Source organism: Pygoscelis adeliae, unplaced genomic scaffold (assembly GCF_000699105.1).
Source record: "Pygoscelis adeliae isolate BGI_AS28 unplaced genomic scaffold, ASM69910v1 Scaffold326, whole genome shotgun sequence".
NCBI lineage: Eukaryota > Metazoa > Chordata > Aves > Sphenisciformes > Spheniscidae > Pygoscelis > Pygoscelis adeliae.
Genome location: NW_008824937.1, coordinates 6,950 through 20,380, shown reverse-complemented (window position 1 = coordinate 20,380; position 13,431 = coordinate 6,950). Strand labels below are relative to the sequence as shown.

General features: G+C 48.4%; 1 protein-coding gene across 1 annotated transcript in view; it reads left to right on the top strand.

The window, feature by feature from the left end:
* The window catches only part of SF3B3 (splicing factor 3b, subunit 3, 130kDa), a 29,799-nt gene extending 16,581 nt beyond the window's left edge, over positions 1–13,218 (top strand). Inside the window, exons 15-25 of the mRNA XM_009325357.1 lie at positions 453–575; positions 2,030–2,184; positions 3,325–3,499; positions 4,123–4,328; positions 5,247–5,403; positions 6,836–6,961; positions 8,593–8,805; positions 9,754–9,852; positions 10,304–10,447; positions 11,176–11,280; positions 12,306–13,218. Of these exons, the coding sequence (XP_009323632.1) occupies positions 453–575; positions 2,030–2,184; positions 3,325–3,499; positions 4,123–4,328; positions 5,247–5,403; positions 6,836–6,961; positions 8,593–8,805; positions 9,754–9,852; positions 10,304–10,447; positions 11,176–11,280; positions 12,306–12,446 (1,644 nt within the window). The 3' untranslated portion in view covers positions 12,447–13,218. The remainder of the gene's footprint in view (positions 1–452; positions 576–2,029; positions 2,185–3,324; positions 3,500–4,122; positions 4,329–5,246; positions 5,404–6,835; positions 6,962–8,592; positions 8,806–9,753; positions 9,853–10,303; positions 10,448–11,175; positions 11,281–12,305) is intronic.
* The last annotated feature ends 213 nt before the right edge of the window (positions 13,219–13,431 follow it).

Sequence of the window (13,431 nt, the reverse complement as noted above, 5' to 3'; positions counted from 1 at the left end):
AAAATGTTGTTTTGACAATTCAACATGTGGTAAAAATAATCAGAACACTCCAGGTTCTTCCACATGCCTTGAGTTTGATGTCAGAATGCAAGCTCTTTTTAAACAGCATGAGGTTTTGGGTCAATGCTTTGTACCAAGAGGGATTACGATCTGGAATCAGCCTTCAGGTTTTTCACGGCTTATGTGATGTACCAAAATTCTTGGTCTGTTTTTTTGCTTTTTTTTTGTTGTTGTTTGTTTTATAGTAATTCCTTTCTGCCCTGCAGGAGCTATGCTTTTTAATACTAGGAGCCAATTTAGATACATCATGGTTGTAGAAGGGAGTTGTACCGGAAGCTAGGAAAACAAACACCTAATTCTTCAGAAATTGCCTCTCTGTTTTGAATAATGGCTGTAGCTGGTTATTTCTTATCTGTAAACTTGATCTAACGTTTTGGTTTGCTAATGTCAAGAATGGTGTGCTGCTGCGAACTGTCCTGGATCCTGTTACTGGCGATCTTTCTGATACCAGGACTAGATACCTTGGCTCACGGCCTGTGAAACTCTTCCGAGTCCGAATGCAAGGCCAAGAGGCGGTAAGTGAGGCGAGCTCTCTGAGGGGTGCAGATCCAGTCCCCAGGCACAGCATCCCAGTTTTCCTTATTGGTGGGCAGGGTGGGGAAGCATCCTTGCAGCACAGCAGGACCCTCTGGGTAAGGGTGGGAAGTAGAATGACTTCATTATGGAGCTGCGTGGCTCGCGGCTTGCTCTTTCACAAACAGCCTTGTTCTTGTCAGTATTCCTCTTACTAGGAAGTAATGTGTAGTGCTGCCCTACCTTCTTTGAACTAGGACTCATCTGACCCATAGGGCTGTGTTTGCAGCGTGTCTGGAAAGCTCTGAGGAGATTCTTGGGCTTAGAGACACTGAAAAACCTCATCTTGCCTGCCTCAGTGCAGAGACAGAAAGAGCCCTGCGCAGAAATCTTACCCCTTGACTGCTTGATGCAGTGGATGGTCGTCTCCTATGCGTGTTGAGAATGGTGCAGCTGGGGGCTGGACAGTTGCCATGCATGGTTCAGGGAAAATATTTGCAGGATTTGGCGTAGAGGGAAGAACGTGTTTCATCAGAAGTGCCATTTCCAGCCCTTCTGATGTGGCACTGGGGAGATCAGCCACCCCCTGCTTGACTCATTTTTGGATGACACCTTCAGAGTTGAGAAATACTGCTGGTCAGCGAAGGGAGCTGGATCTGGGAATCTGAGCTCTGCTTTAATGTTATGGTACACCAGGTGAATCTCTTCAGCTTGCTCCTGCCGAGTCTGCCAGCTGTAACCCGGAGATGAGGTGCTTTGCAGCTCTAGCAGAGAATGCTTATAGAATAGCTGAGTGCTTTTCTACTTTGAGACCAGTCTTGGTTCCTTGTCTCACAATATGGGGAGGAGAAAAAATACTGCTTCTGGCCAGTCAGTGATGTGCTCGGAGTAGCCTGTGAGTGTTTCAGTGTAATTCCAGCTTTTGTTGGTCAGGCAGAAAGTAAGGTTGCACTGAAATTGATTGAGCCAAATGTATAAAGCTGAAGAGTTTAGAAGTCCATCTGCTTCCTTTGTTTCCCTTAACTTGATTGAAAATAGGCTGCTGATTATTTTGAGTAAATTTCACTTAGAGTGCTACAGCATTTGAATTGTGACAAAGCAGTGAATATTTAAAAGACCTGCTCCCATTAGATCAGGCTATTGTTTACAAAAAAAAAGATACAGAAGTATCTGATCTTGGCTTTTACAGAAAACAGTTTTTATTGCGCCTTAGTTTGAGCATTCGTTGTCTTGATGGTGCTTTAAAGTTCCTCTTTGTGCCATATGCAATATCCAGATCAAACTGTCTCTTTGAGCGGTATCTCTGAAGGTATGCTCTGAGCTGGGTGGATTCCACCCGCAAGAATTCAGTTGTTCTAGTGGGTAAGAGTCCGGCACTGTACATCCATTCCCATTGCAAGGAGTGAGCTTGCCTCCGTCCCCAGACCTAATAAATTTGTTGTCATGTCTTTTGCAGGTGCTGGCCATGTCAAGCCGTTCCTGGCTCAGTTATTCCTATCAGTCACGCTTCCACCTGACTCCCCTGTCTTACGAGACACTGGAGTTTGCGTCTGGTTTTGCTTCTGAGCAGTGCCCGGAGGGCATTGTAGCCATCTCCACAAACACACTGAGGTAAGAACCGATGGGGGAAATCGAATACTTCTGGGCTGGGATGCCAGGCAGGGGGAGAGGTGGTGAATTCTCACTAGATATTCAGAAGGAAAGAAGTAAAGTGACTTACCTTAAGAATTAAGGTTTTTTTGAGGTTATTTGATTACGGATAATGATTTGATAGAAACACTTGGGTGGATTTCAGAAAACAAATGGAATACAAGTATAGTTATGCTGTCAAAAAGAAATTGGGTGCACTTCTCTGATTTGTATTTTCCAGCTCTTTTAAATAACAAATGTAATTCAAGTTATCCTTAAATTCTCTGTTCCTTAGAGAGTAGGGAGCTGTTAATAAATGTGAACCTGTTGTGTATGAGGATCTTGTGGTTTGTGATCTGAATTGGCTACTTGGCAGAAAATAAGCCACGTGATTTAAGAAATCAGAGGCATGACAGGGGTGTATTTGTTGCCTTTTTAAAGTTCAGCTTAGATATTAAAAAGATAAAATAATAGGGGAACACAAGTTCAGGAGCTCTGCTTTATGCACTTGAACAGGCGCTTTTTTCATATCTGTCCTCATGGAAATATTACAGCATTCACTGCTTTTAAAGGAGTCATTCTTTCTGGAGAGACTTTTGGTTTTTAGTCACCAAATGCCAGAAGAACTGGCATTTCAGCTGGCAAGTCACAGGAAGAAAGACTTGGCATTGCACTTCTCATACTCTTTTAACTAAAGTGCCTCTGAGGAGCATTTGATTACGTGTCGAAATCTGGGTCACGTTTAGATTCGGATGATGTGTTCCCCAAATGTGCACTTTCCCTCTTCCGTGTGCTCTTTGTTCCTCTCAGGGTAGACTTGCTTCAGCCCCACAGAAGCGTGTCCAAAAGGGACGGGCACTTGGAACGCGCTCTGGGACAGTGAGAGCCCTCAAGTCAAGGACCCCGTGCTGCAGAGCACACCTGTCCCACAGCATAAGCTCCCATTTAGGATGCTAGTTTTGCCCTCCTCTCTGGAGCTGTTTGCTAGTTGCTGTCTGGCCTGAGAAAGGTGCTGCTTGTCTCCAGCACTGGCCAGTTTCACAGACGTAAAGCTCACCTCCAGCCGTGTTCTCTTGTGTTGCTGTTGTAACATGTTATACAAGGTCCATCTTTGTCCCCCAGGATTTTGGCACTGGAGAAGCTGGGGGCAGTCTTCAACCAGGTTGCCTTCCCATTGCAATACACACCCCGAAAATTTGTCATTCACCCAGAGAGCAACAACCTGATCATCATTGAGACAGACCACAACGCTTACACTGAGGCCACCAAGGCACAGAGGAAGCAGCAAATGGCTGAGGTAATTGGGGCGGGGGGCAGGTACACATCCGTTCCCCAGAGGTGACTTCTGCAGCTGGAAGTCCTCCCTGCCCGCTAGTTCCCAGCTGCTGTTGCCTGCAAGTTTTTGTGCCCTGTGTGAATGCAGGGGCTGAAGGGAGCGAAGATTTGCCTCGAAACACAAATTTCAGCGGAATACACTACTCCCCAGTGCTCCTTTCTTTGCATGTTATTATGGCAGGCTTTAAGAACCACGTATTGGAGAACAATCCTGCTTGTGTAAGACCATTCTCTGGGTTTTCTGTGACTGTTTTGAGGATGTTTGGATTTCAGTGGGTTATTTTCTTCTCAATGTTGTTTCCCGAGTTGCTGATTTGGAGAAATAGTTCCCCAGACAACTGCCCCTTGGGCAGGGCGGAGCTGACACTGCTGTGCTCTGAGCTGCAGAGGCTCCCTTGGGAATAAGCTCGAGGCGGGTGGAAGCTTTAGGATTCGGTGGCTTTTATGTCTTCGCAGGCAGTACCTTGCCCTGGAATACCTGGACTTAAGGGGGGGGGGGCTGCTATATTTTACGCAGAGCGTCAGCATGTCTGGAAAGGAAATCCACTTAGCTGTTCTTTTCTCCTGTCCTTCAATGTGCTGTAGGAAATGGTGGAGGCTGCAGGTGAAGATGAGAGGGAGTTGGCTGCAGAGATGGCTGCAGCCTTCCTGAACGAGAATCTTCCTGAGTCCATCTTTGGTGCTCCCAAGGCAGGGAATGGACAGTGGGCCTCTGTTATCAGGGTGATGAACCCCATCCAGGGAAATACGTTAGATCTGGTCCAGCTAGAGCAGAACGAAGCTGCCTTCAGGTGAGAAGCATTGCCAGATGCAGCAAGAATCTCTGCCTGTGATGAGTCTTAATGTGGTTTTTTTCCTTCTTATGCTCAGCTGTTACTGAGTTGAAATCCAGATGCAGCATGTTATCAAGAGACTGGCTTGAAATTCCAGAAGTGATTGCCACATGCTTAAAGCTTTTGTCTTGCCTTTCCTTCCCTTCCCACCGTGATCTGTCTGCATGTGACCCTAAGAGCTGGTGCTTCAGATGTGTTTGCTGGACCCCAGTGCTTAAAGAACAACACGAGGATGTAAATGACAGATAAGAGAGTCGGGAACAAGAGAATGTGCTGCTATCTCTCACTTCCCCTTCTCATCCAGATAAACTGAGCATAGATTAAGTGGGAAGGAAGTGTTAGAGGGACAGGAGGGGAAGACCAGCACAATAACCACGAAGAATAGCGAGTGCTTCAGCAGGTGAAGTGGAGTTAGGTCATGCTAGTCCAAAAGGCTGACTGTCCTGTTTTGTCCAGGATTCCCAACCTGGCTGAGCTAGGCACCAGGCAGGAAATAACACTGGAAGATGAGGAAAGTTATATGTACATGTCCCAGTTGGAACAGCCTTTGAAAAGCCTTTGAAAAACTGCTTCTAGTGGAGCTTTGCACATTGCTAGGCAGCGTCCAGCCTGTGAAAGCATAAAACTAATGCTTTGGGCATATGTGACAGCTGGAGCACATCTTTTTATATGGGGAGTGTGGAAAAACGAAGGAATCTGCGTTAAACATTTCTGCAGGGAGGAAAAATTACCTCTGAAAATGAAATGTCAGTGTTGGAAGGGTGGGCTCCCAAATCTCTGCCTGTCTGTTGTGGTGTCAGGGAATCCAGTCCGTCTGTGCAGCGTTGGTTTGTGTCGTGATCGCGCTGATCTCCTGCTGTGTCTTGTCATCCTCAGCGTGGCTGTGTGCCGGTTCTCCAACACTGGTGATGAGTGGTATGTGCTAGTGGGAGTCGCCAAGGACCTGATTCTGAACCCACGCTCGGTTGCTGGGGGATTTGTCTACACGTACAAGCTGGTGAATAGTGGTGAGAAGCTGGAGTTTCTGCACAAGGTGAGAGGGGTGAAAAGGCCTGTTTGGGTGACTGGGTCGTTTACAGGCAGCTTTGGAATAGCTGTTATTTCACCTTGAATGCTTCAGTGATATTGCCAGTACTCAGTGAATTCTCGGCAAGATCATCATGCTGACGTTACACACTGGAAGCAGCCTCAGAGAAAATAAGCTGCCTCCTCCAAAATCACTTGGGACATTTTTTGCAGAGATGAGGATTGAACACAGATCTCCCGAGAGTCCCAGTCCTTTGCATTAGCTATAGTCTTATCCATCTAATTGGGTTAATGGGAAAGGAGCAGTGTTTATCATGCTCCTGTTTAGGGAGCAGAGAGAAACAGCTCTGTTTTCCTTTTTGGAGTATGAGCTCAGAGAGCTGCTCTGAGCACTTGTTTACAAAGCAAATTCATACTTGGGTCACTTGAGCCCTGGTGCTGAGGCTCTCAGACCTTGGCTGGCCACATGAAGTTGGTGTGAACTGTCATCTTTCCTCTGATGCTGTTTTGGTTGCATGTAGAAATGATTAGTCGCCTAGTGACCAACTTGCTTGACAGGTCTCTGGGGCTTTAGCGAGGGTTTCAGCAGAACTCTGTTAAAACAAAATTCTGTTCTTCTTCCCACATGCTTCCAGCATGGCCGAGATTTGAGCAGATGAGCACGTGGAAAGGAACGTTGTGGCTTACTCACTTCCTACGGTCCTGATGCAATGAGTGGGTTCTGTCCTGGACCAGGGCCTTTTCTGGTGCCACTGAACACCCACTTGGAAGTTGACAGAGCTGATGATGTGAAATAACTTCTCTTAGCCAGTGCAACCAAGCTGGGAGTGCTGTAACTGGAAGCTCTCTACATGTTCCCATTCTCTGCTGTGGCTGATCCTTTTGAATTGATCAGTGGTGGGAGATTTTTCAGCCCTGAGTTACTGGAATTGTGGGCACACTGTAATTGTTCAGATGTAACGCTTCTTCAGTGGCAGCTTCAGAGAGTCTGTGGCAGATGGCTGAATTAAATTCATGCCTTTGTTTTAAAAACACAATCTGGATGGATTTAGACAAAGCATAAAATCTTTCTGTAGGGGATAAACAAAACTAAGAACCAAGGTAACAAGATCCTTGCCGTCCTTTGCTGCCTGCCCAGCGTGGGGTTCTTGCAGCAGGCCTCCACTTCAGTTCAGGTGCGCTGCCAGCAGCGTCCCGTCTGTGTAGTACCCAGAGCTCTGTTAGCACCACGTGTGGTATGTGCTGCTGTCGAAAGGCCTACGGAGGACTGACCTTTTGCCCCTCCTGTAGAAAAAAAGATTGTGATTAGCCTTTTGCGTTGAAGGCCTTAGCACAGGCCAATGAGCTTCAACCGAACCATTAGCTGAATCCATTCTGAAACTTGGTGTAAGGTTAGCTCTGTTAATGGGTGTCTCACAGTCGTCGTCTTCTCTCTCTAGACCCCTGTGGAGGAGGTTCCTGCAGCCATTGCTCCGTTCCAAGGTAGAGTCTTAATTGGAGTTGGAAAGCTCTTGCGTGTTTATGACCTCGGCAAGAAGAAACTGCTTCGGAAGTGTGAGAATAAGGTACTGGCTTTTGTTCTTGACCAGGGCTGTTAACTTGGAGCGAGTGATGCTTTGCAGCAGGAGTGAAACAAGGGTTTAGCTGCTACTCCAGCCCAAGCGTGTCCGTGCACTTGGACTTCAGAGCTGTGTCTGTGCCTTGCTGGTGTGGGCTGGGTGCATGCATCTAGAGCAGTGTTGGCAGCTCTGGCTGGACTGGGCTGTTGTGCTGCCCCTCTGCACCCCGAGCACACATTGCTTTCCAGTCGCCATTCAGATAGTAGCGTTGCGGGTTCCTTTTTGTACCAGCCCAGTGCAGGCTGTTAATGGATGTGGTGTGCAGGAGTTTCACGAGCCTGTGCAGACCGTGCCTTTGGCCATCTGCTGCAAATGCAAGAGGTCTTACCCAGATACAAAACGGGGGCTGGAAATGTTTCCTTAGGTTAAGTGATCAGCAGGCTGGGGACAGAAGTTGGAGGATGCATATGAGCACCTCTTCAAATCCCCAGAATCTTGAAAAGGGGATTTTCTCCTTGAAGTAGATAATCCTTCTTACTCAGCATCTCTGGTACTTCAGGAAAAGATTGCAGAGCATGGGTTTCTAACTCTTCATTGCCTACTCCTCCCTCTCTCATGCCAGCTGCAGAACCTGTGCCAGTTGCTCATTACTTCACAAAGGAACTCCAGCAAGCTCAAAGGCAGACGGGGAACTTGTAGGGGAACATTTTTTTTTTGTGTTGGGTGTTTTTTCTTTTGTTGTTTTTTTCCTAAAATATGACTCGCATGAAAAATTGAAGCTTTCCTTCTTGGGTCTTTCATGACCATAGTGGTGAGAGGACACTGAAGCAACGCCTGCTTACAGGAGTGTCCCTGCCATCTCAGTTCATAGCCTCACCAGCAGTGCTTGTTCTCTGGACATTACTCGTATTCAGCAGGCTGACAATGATGCATGGTGGATGTTAGGTTGCTGTCCTGGTTTCAGCTGGGATAGAGTTCATTTTCTTCCTAGGAGCCGATACAGTGCTGTGTTTTGGATTTAGCATGAGAATAATGTGATAACTGATGTTTTAGTTGTTGCTGAGCAGTGGGCACAGCCAGGACAGCTGACCCAAACTGGCCACAGGGCTATTCCATACCATGGGACATCATGTGCAGTATAGAAACTGGGGGGAGTTGGCCAGGGGGTGGGGGGGTAACTGCTGCTCAGGGACTGGTTGGGCATTGGTCAGCGGGCGGTGAGCAATTGCATTGTGCATCACTTATTTTGTATATTCTATTATTATTACTACTTCCCCTTCCTCTTCTGTCCTATTAAACTGTTTTTATCTCAACCCACAAATTTTACTCTTTTTTTTTTTTCCCTAATTCTTTCCCCCATCCCACTCAGCGCGGGGGGGAGTGAGCAATCGGCTGTGTGGTGTTTAGCTGCCTGCCGGGTTAAACCACGACAGTTTCAAGGCCCTTTATTGACAGTGTATTTAGATTGGGGCTGTAGCATGCCAGAAGTGAGAGGTAGTTTTGGAGGGAATGATGGGAAATGAGGAGTGAGCCATCGATCACAGGGGGAAATAGCGTTTCAGTTGGAGTAGGGTAGAGTTAATGGGTTACTCTTCCCTGTTTGAAGCACTCGGGTTTTGTCCTTTCTGTCTCAAAAGCACATCGCCAACTACATCTGTGGGATCCAAACCATTGGGCACAGAGTAATTGTTTCAGACGTTCAGGAGAGTTTCATCTGGGTGCGCTACAAAAGGAATGAGAACCAGCTCATCATCTTTGCTGATGACACTTATCCCCGGTGGGTCACTACAGCAACTCTGCTGGATTATGACACTGTGGCTGGAGCAGACAAGTTTGGCAACATCTGCGTGGTGAGTGTGCCTCGGAGAAGCTGGGGCTTTTTGGACACGACATATTTTTCCTTAAAACTTCCATGATTTGTCTTAAAAGAATGAGAATCTTTGCTTAGCTGGAGACAACGCCCTGTACCATTCACTTGTTTTTACAGGGTGACTAGCTGTTGTCATAGCTGATGGCTGCAGTTTATCAGTTTGTTAATGAAAGCAAACAAGTTAAAGCATCAGCAGGTCAAAATTTAACATATTTCTGAAGCATTCATAACTTGTGTTGAAATTGCCCCAAAACTTGCTGTGAATAAGCCTTGAAATGAAGCTTGTGACTCTGAAAGAGCCCATGAGGACTTGCGTCAGGGTTATCACTCTTACTTTCCCTGGCTAAACCTCATCACTGGCATTTAGCTTTCTCTGTCACTTCCTCTCGAAAGTTTGCTTTGTCAGTGCTGACACTTCCCCACTTGGCTGGATTTCAGCAGGGGAGGAGGAAAGAATAGATGGTCTTTCTGCCAGAGCTTTGATCTCTTTCTGAAGCGTGCTCGGGTGCTTTGGAGTGCAGAGTTCGGCAAGTGTCAGACACTCCACCTGCAGGTTTTGGCCGACGCACACAAATCAATCCTCTTCGGTTTTCCTGCCCCACATCCATCAAACCGTTTCCTTAGCGGGAACTGCCTTCAAACCGTTTTGACCATAACTCCCAGGGTGATCTGCAAGCGCCAGGCCAGGCAGAGGCCAGTCATGAGGTCCTGCCCGTGTTTCTGAGTGATAGGCCATCAGTCTTGACGACACGGTTGTCATTTAACTCTAAAGGCTTTGTTGGAGGGGCAAATGGATGATTTTGCTGTAAGTGTAAAGTGATTCTTGTAGAGTCCACAAAAGCAGCCTTTCAAAGACCACAAGGATTCTCCGGAGATAATGTGCTGCTTCTCTGCAGCCTGTTGACTCTTTCTTCCTCTTTCAACGCAGGTGAGATTGCCTCCCAACACCAATGATGAGGTAGATGAGGATCCCACAGGCAACAAAGCTCTCTGGGACAGGGGGCTTCTTAATGGAGCATCGCAGAAGGTAATGCTTCATGGGAAGCACGTGGTTATTGTGGGAAGAGAATACGCTGCTTTTCTGTGAAGTCCTCTGCAGTCTTGTCCAGGAGATGTGTTGGCAGTTCTGCTCCTACACATCTACCGTGCTGTGGGTCATTGGTTTTCACTGTCACTGGGAGCCAAATTCAGTTTCTGAAGTCACGGCCGATCCCTATTCAGTGATGTTTGATTGAAGCAGCACGCTCGTTTTTCTTTTCCTGCTTTCCCTCGTTACTTGCATCCGTTTGTCCAGCTCAAGAGGGTAATTCAGTGGCATGCTGAGTTTTGCCATTTGGTCGCAGGTGGAAGGCACTTCCTCTTTAGAAAGGTGTTTCAGAACTAGCAGGTAGCCGAATTTATTCTGCTTTCCTCTCTCAAGCCCTTTGATGCTTTTATATAAGCTAAAGAAAAAACATGCTTCTGTGGTTGACTTTCAGGCTGAAGTGATTATGAATTACCACGTGGGAGAGACGGTGCTTTCCTTACAGAAGACCACGCTGATCCCAGGAGGCTCTGAATCTCTTGTCTATACCACCTTATCGGGGGGGATAGGAATCTTGGTCCCTTTTACTTCCCACGAGGTACGCGAGCCCCATCGTTATGCTGCAGAGTTGCTGCTTTTCTGTGTGCTCATCCCCAGCCAGTATATTAACGTGCTGCATCCCTTGAGGGTAACTCTAGGGCTCTGCAGTGCGTGAAAACCTGGGCTGCAGGAAAGCCTGTGGCTGCGGGACGGGCTCCGATGCAAAGGGGAAGAGAAGGAGCTTGTTAACTCCTCCGTCTGCGTTGGTTCTGTGGAGAGTTGAGAGCTTTTCTTGTTGCACTGCTGTTCTAAATCTGTTTGTGCTCCAGAGGAGCTCTCGGGTGACTTAGTGTCCATGAGGGAGGGATCCTTTGGCATGCTTTGTGTAGCCTGTAAATTCTGTGGATCAGGCACTGATGCTTCAAGTCCTGAAGATGGTATTCTCCTCTCTATTTGCTGTGGCCTCTTGGAGCAGCAGATGCCAAGACGTTCACTCTTTGAGCTGCACCTCCGTGCTGCACAGCTGCTATATGCTCCAATTCGTGGCCGATCCCGGCCAAGGTGGCACAGTTGGCTGCTTAGCTCTGCTGTGGGTGCTCTCAGGGTGGAGGTGGTGAGGGGGTAACCGTGACCTTGGCTGCTGTGTGCAGGGCTGCTCTGGCAGAACCTGGTAATGGCAGTGTTTCAGCCAGCGCAGGAGCCACCTGGCTGATGGGTGTCATCTCGCCTTGCCAGTGGCACTGATGTGCAGTAAACTGTTCTCTTACCAATTCTTCATCTCCCCAGGATCACGACTTCTTTCAGCACGTGGAAATGCACTTAAGGTCTGAGCACCCTCCTCTCTGTGGACGAGACCATCTCAGTTTCCGCTCCTACTACTTCCCGGTGAAGGTAGGTCTGAGTATTTAGGATCAGCTGGGCATGGGGGTGCAGAGACTCGCTCTGGGACACGGAACTGCTTTGAGGCGTGGCAGGAGCAAGTCACGGTTGCTGTTCACTGTGCGGGGGCTGGGGCGACGTGAACCATAGCTGGTGTGTAGTGACTGTGGCAGGAGCTGAAGCTAGCTCTTGAATAGCACTCTGTAAGGAGAGCAGTACTTGGCACTTAATATACCTTGTCTGTTTTGGTTTCTTAACCCTCGTACTGAGCCTTCTGAGGGTTGGTCTTGAGACCCAAGCCCAGAGGTGCTGCTGTGCTTCTGTACTTTCCACATCATCCCCTTTTTCCATCAGGAGAAGCAGCATTACATAGCTGTTTGCGTGGCTAGGTCAAAAACTGGGTGTTGCCTTTGGGATGTATTTTTCCACCACCATTGAAAAGGGAAATCTCCTAAGAAGCGGCTGTTCCTGCCTATTTCTGCTTTTGAGGAACTGTGTGTGAAGCTGTCAACGGCTAAATGCTGTGACCGGAAGGGTCCAGAGCACTGGACCAGAGTAACCATGGTAGTGGTAGCAACTACCAGAGTAACGTATGTATTATCGGTCAGAAAACTGTCCCAGCAGCTGAAAGTGTCCAAGCGCCGAGGATGTTCTTGGTTTTGATGAGCTTCAGGTTGATTTGCAGCATCCACAATCTCGAGGATGTCTCACATCTGAGTGACGGTGCCCTTCCGTCATCTTTTACAGCCTTCCCAGCACAGCGCTTGGACCCAAGTCGGATCCGTCTTCCCTTCCCTTGTGTGATTCTTCAGCTGCACCCAGGCTTTTTGGGTTTCTCCTTTGTTAATCAAGCTGGCCAGTAATTAATTTGATGCTAATTGCTGCTATTTGGTAGATGAGGTCACCGAGCATGGTCTTGTTTCCAGGCCAGGTTTAAGAAGCTCCTGGGAACAAACTGTTGCCATTTTTCCCCGTTTAGGCAGGGTTCGGCGCCTCTGTGTTGTGTCACTTCAATGCTCTCCTCCTTGCCCCTCCAGAACGTGATCGATGGGGACCTGTGTGAGCAGTTCAACTCCATGGAGCCTAACAAACAGAAGAATGTGGCCGAAGAGCTGGACCGGACCCCACCCGAGGTGTCCAAGAAGCTGGAAGACATCCGCACGCGCTACGCTTTCTGAGCGGCAGCTGGCAGGAGCAGAGCTTCTCGCTGGGCTCCTATGGGCGCTCTTCCAAGCACAGCTGGGAGGAGGAATGTGTGTTTTTTCCCCCTTTTTAAATACTGGTTTGCTCCTCTTGGTTTATGTTTCAAAGTAATGTGACCCCAGTAAACGCAGTATCAGATCTTAGGTCTCCCAACACATCCCGCTGCTTACGTGAAGGCTCCTGACGTTCTGGCTTCCAGCCAGAGAGAGATTCCCTCTTGGGAAGTGCCCGAGGAAGGGTGCAGACTTGACCCTCAGCCCCATCTCCTTGGCCCCCCTTGAGGGTGGGGGGAGCCTGAGGGTGTCTTGCGCTGGCCCTGTAGGGCAGATCCAGCTGAGCCTTTGTAGGATCAAGTGGGTTTTGCAATTTCCCAGCTTTTTGGTAAAGGAAACGGCTGTGGCGTGATTCAGCATCACCGGGCTCCTTTAGTAGTCGGTGGCGAGAAGCTCTGGGCTTCCACCCGCCCTGGGAGCAGCCGGTGGGAAGCCTGGCTGTGTGGAGGGCGTAACTGTCACACTTGTCTTGAACGTTTTTCTCTGAATTGCGAGGGGGTTTTGGACTCACCATTTCTGACTGTTTTCCCTGTAAATAAGAGTTTTGTACAATGTTGACTCTTGGGGGTGGGGAAGAGCGAGGCCTGAGTCTGGGACTTGATTTTGTTTCATAATAACTTTGGCAAGAGCAGTGTCTCCAAGCTGTGACTGTGAGCAGCACATGAAGAATAAAAACCTGTTTTTTTTTTAACTAGCCTGACTCTGGGCCTCCTCTCCTTCGCAGCAGCTGTTGCTGACCTGGCGGGAGCAGGAGGGGCGGAGGAGGACTACAGAAACGTGCACACCCTCAACCCCGTGCCCTGCGTGGATGCTGGAGCCGTGCTGCGGCCCTGCAGGTGTTGGCCCGCAAGCCCCTCTCCGCCCCCTGTTCCCTGCCTGCTCTGCCTGGCGCTGGCCCCCAGCCCGG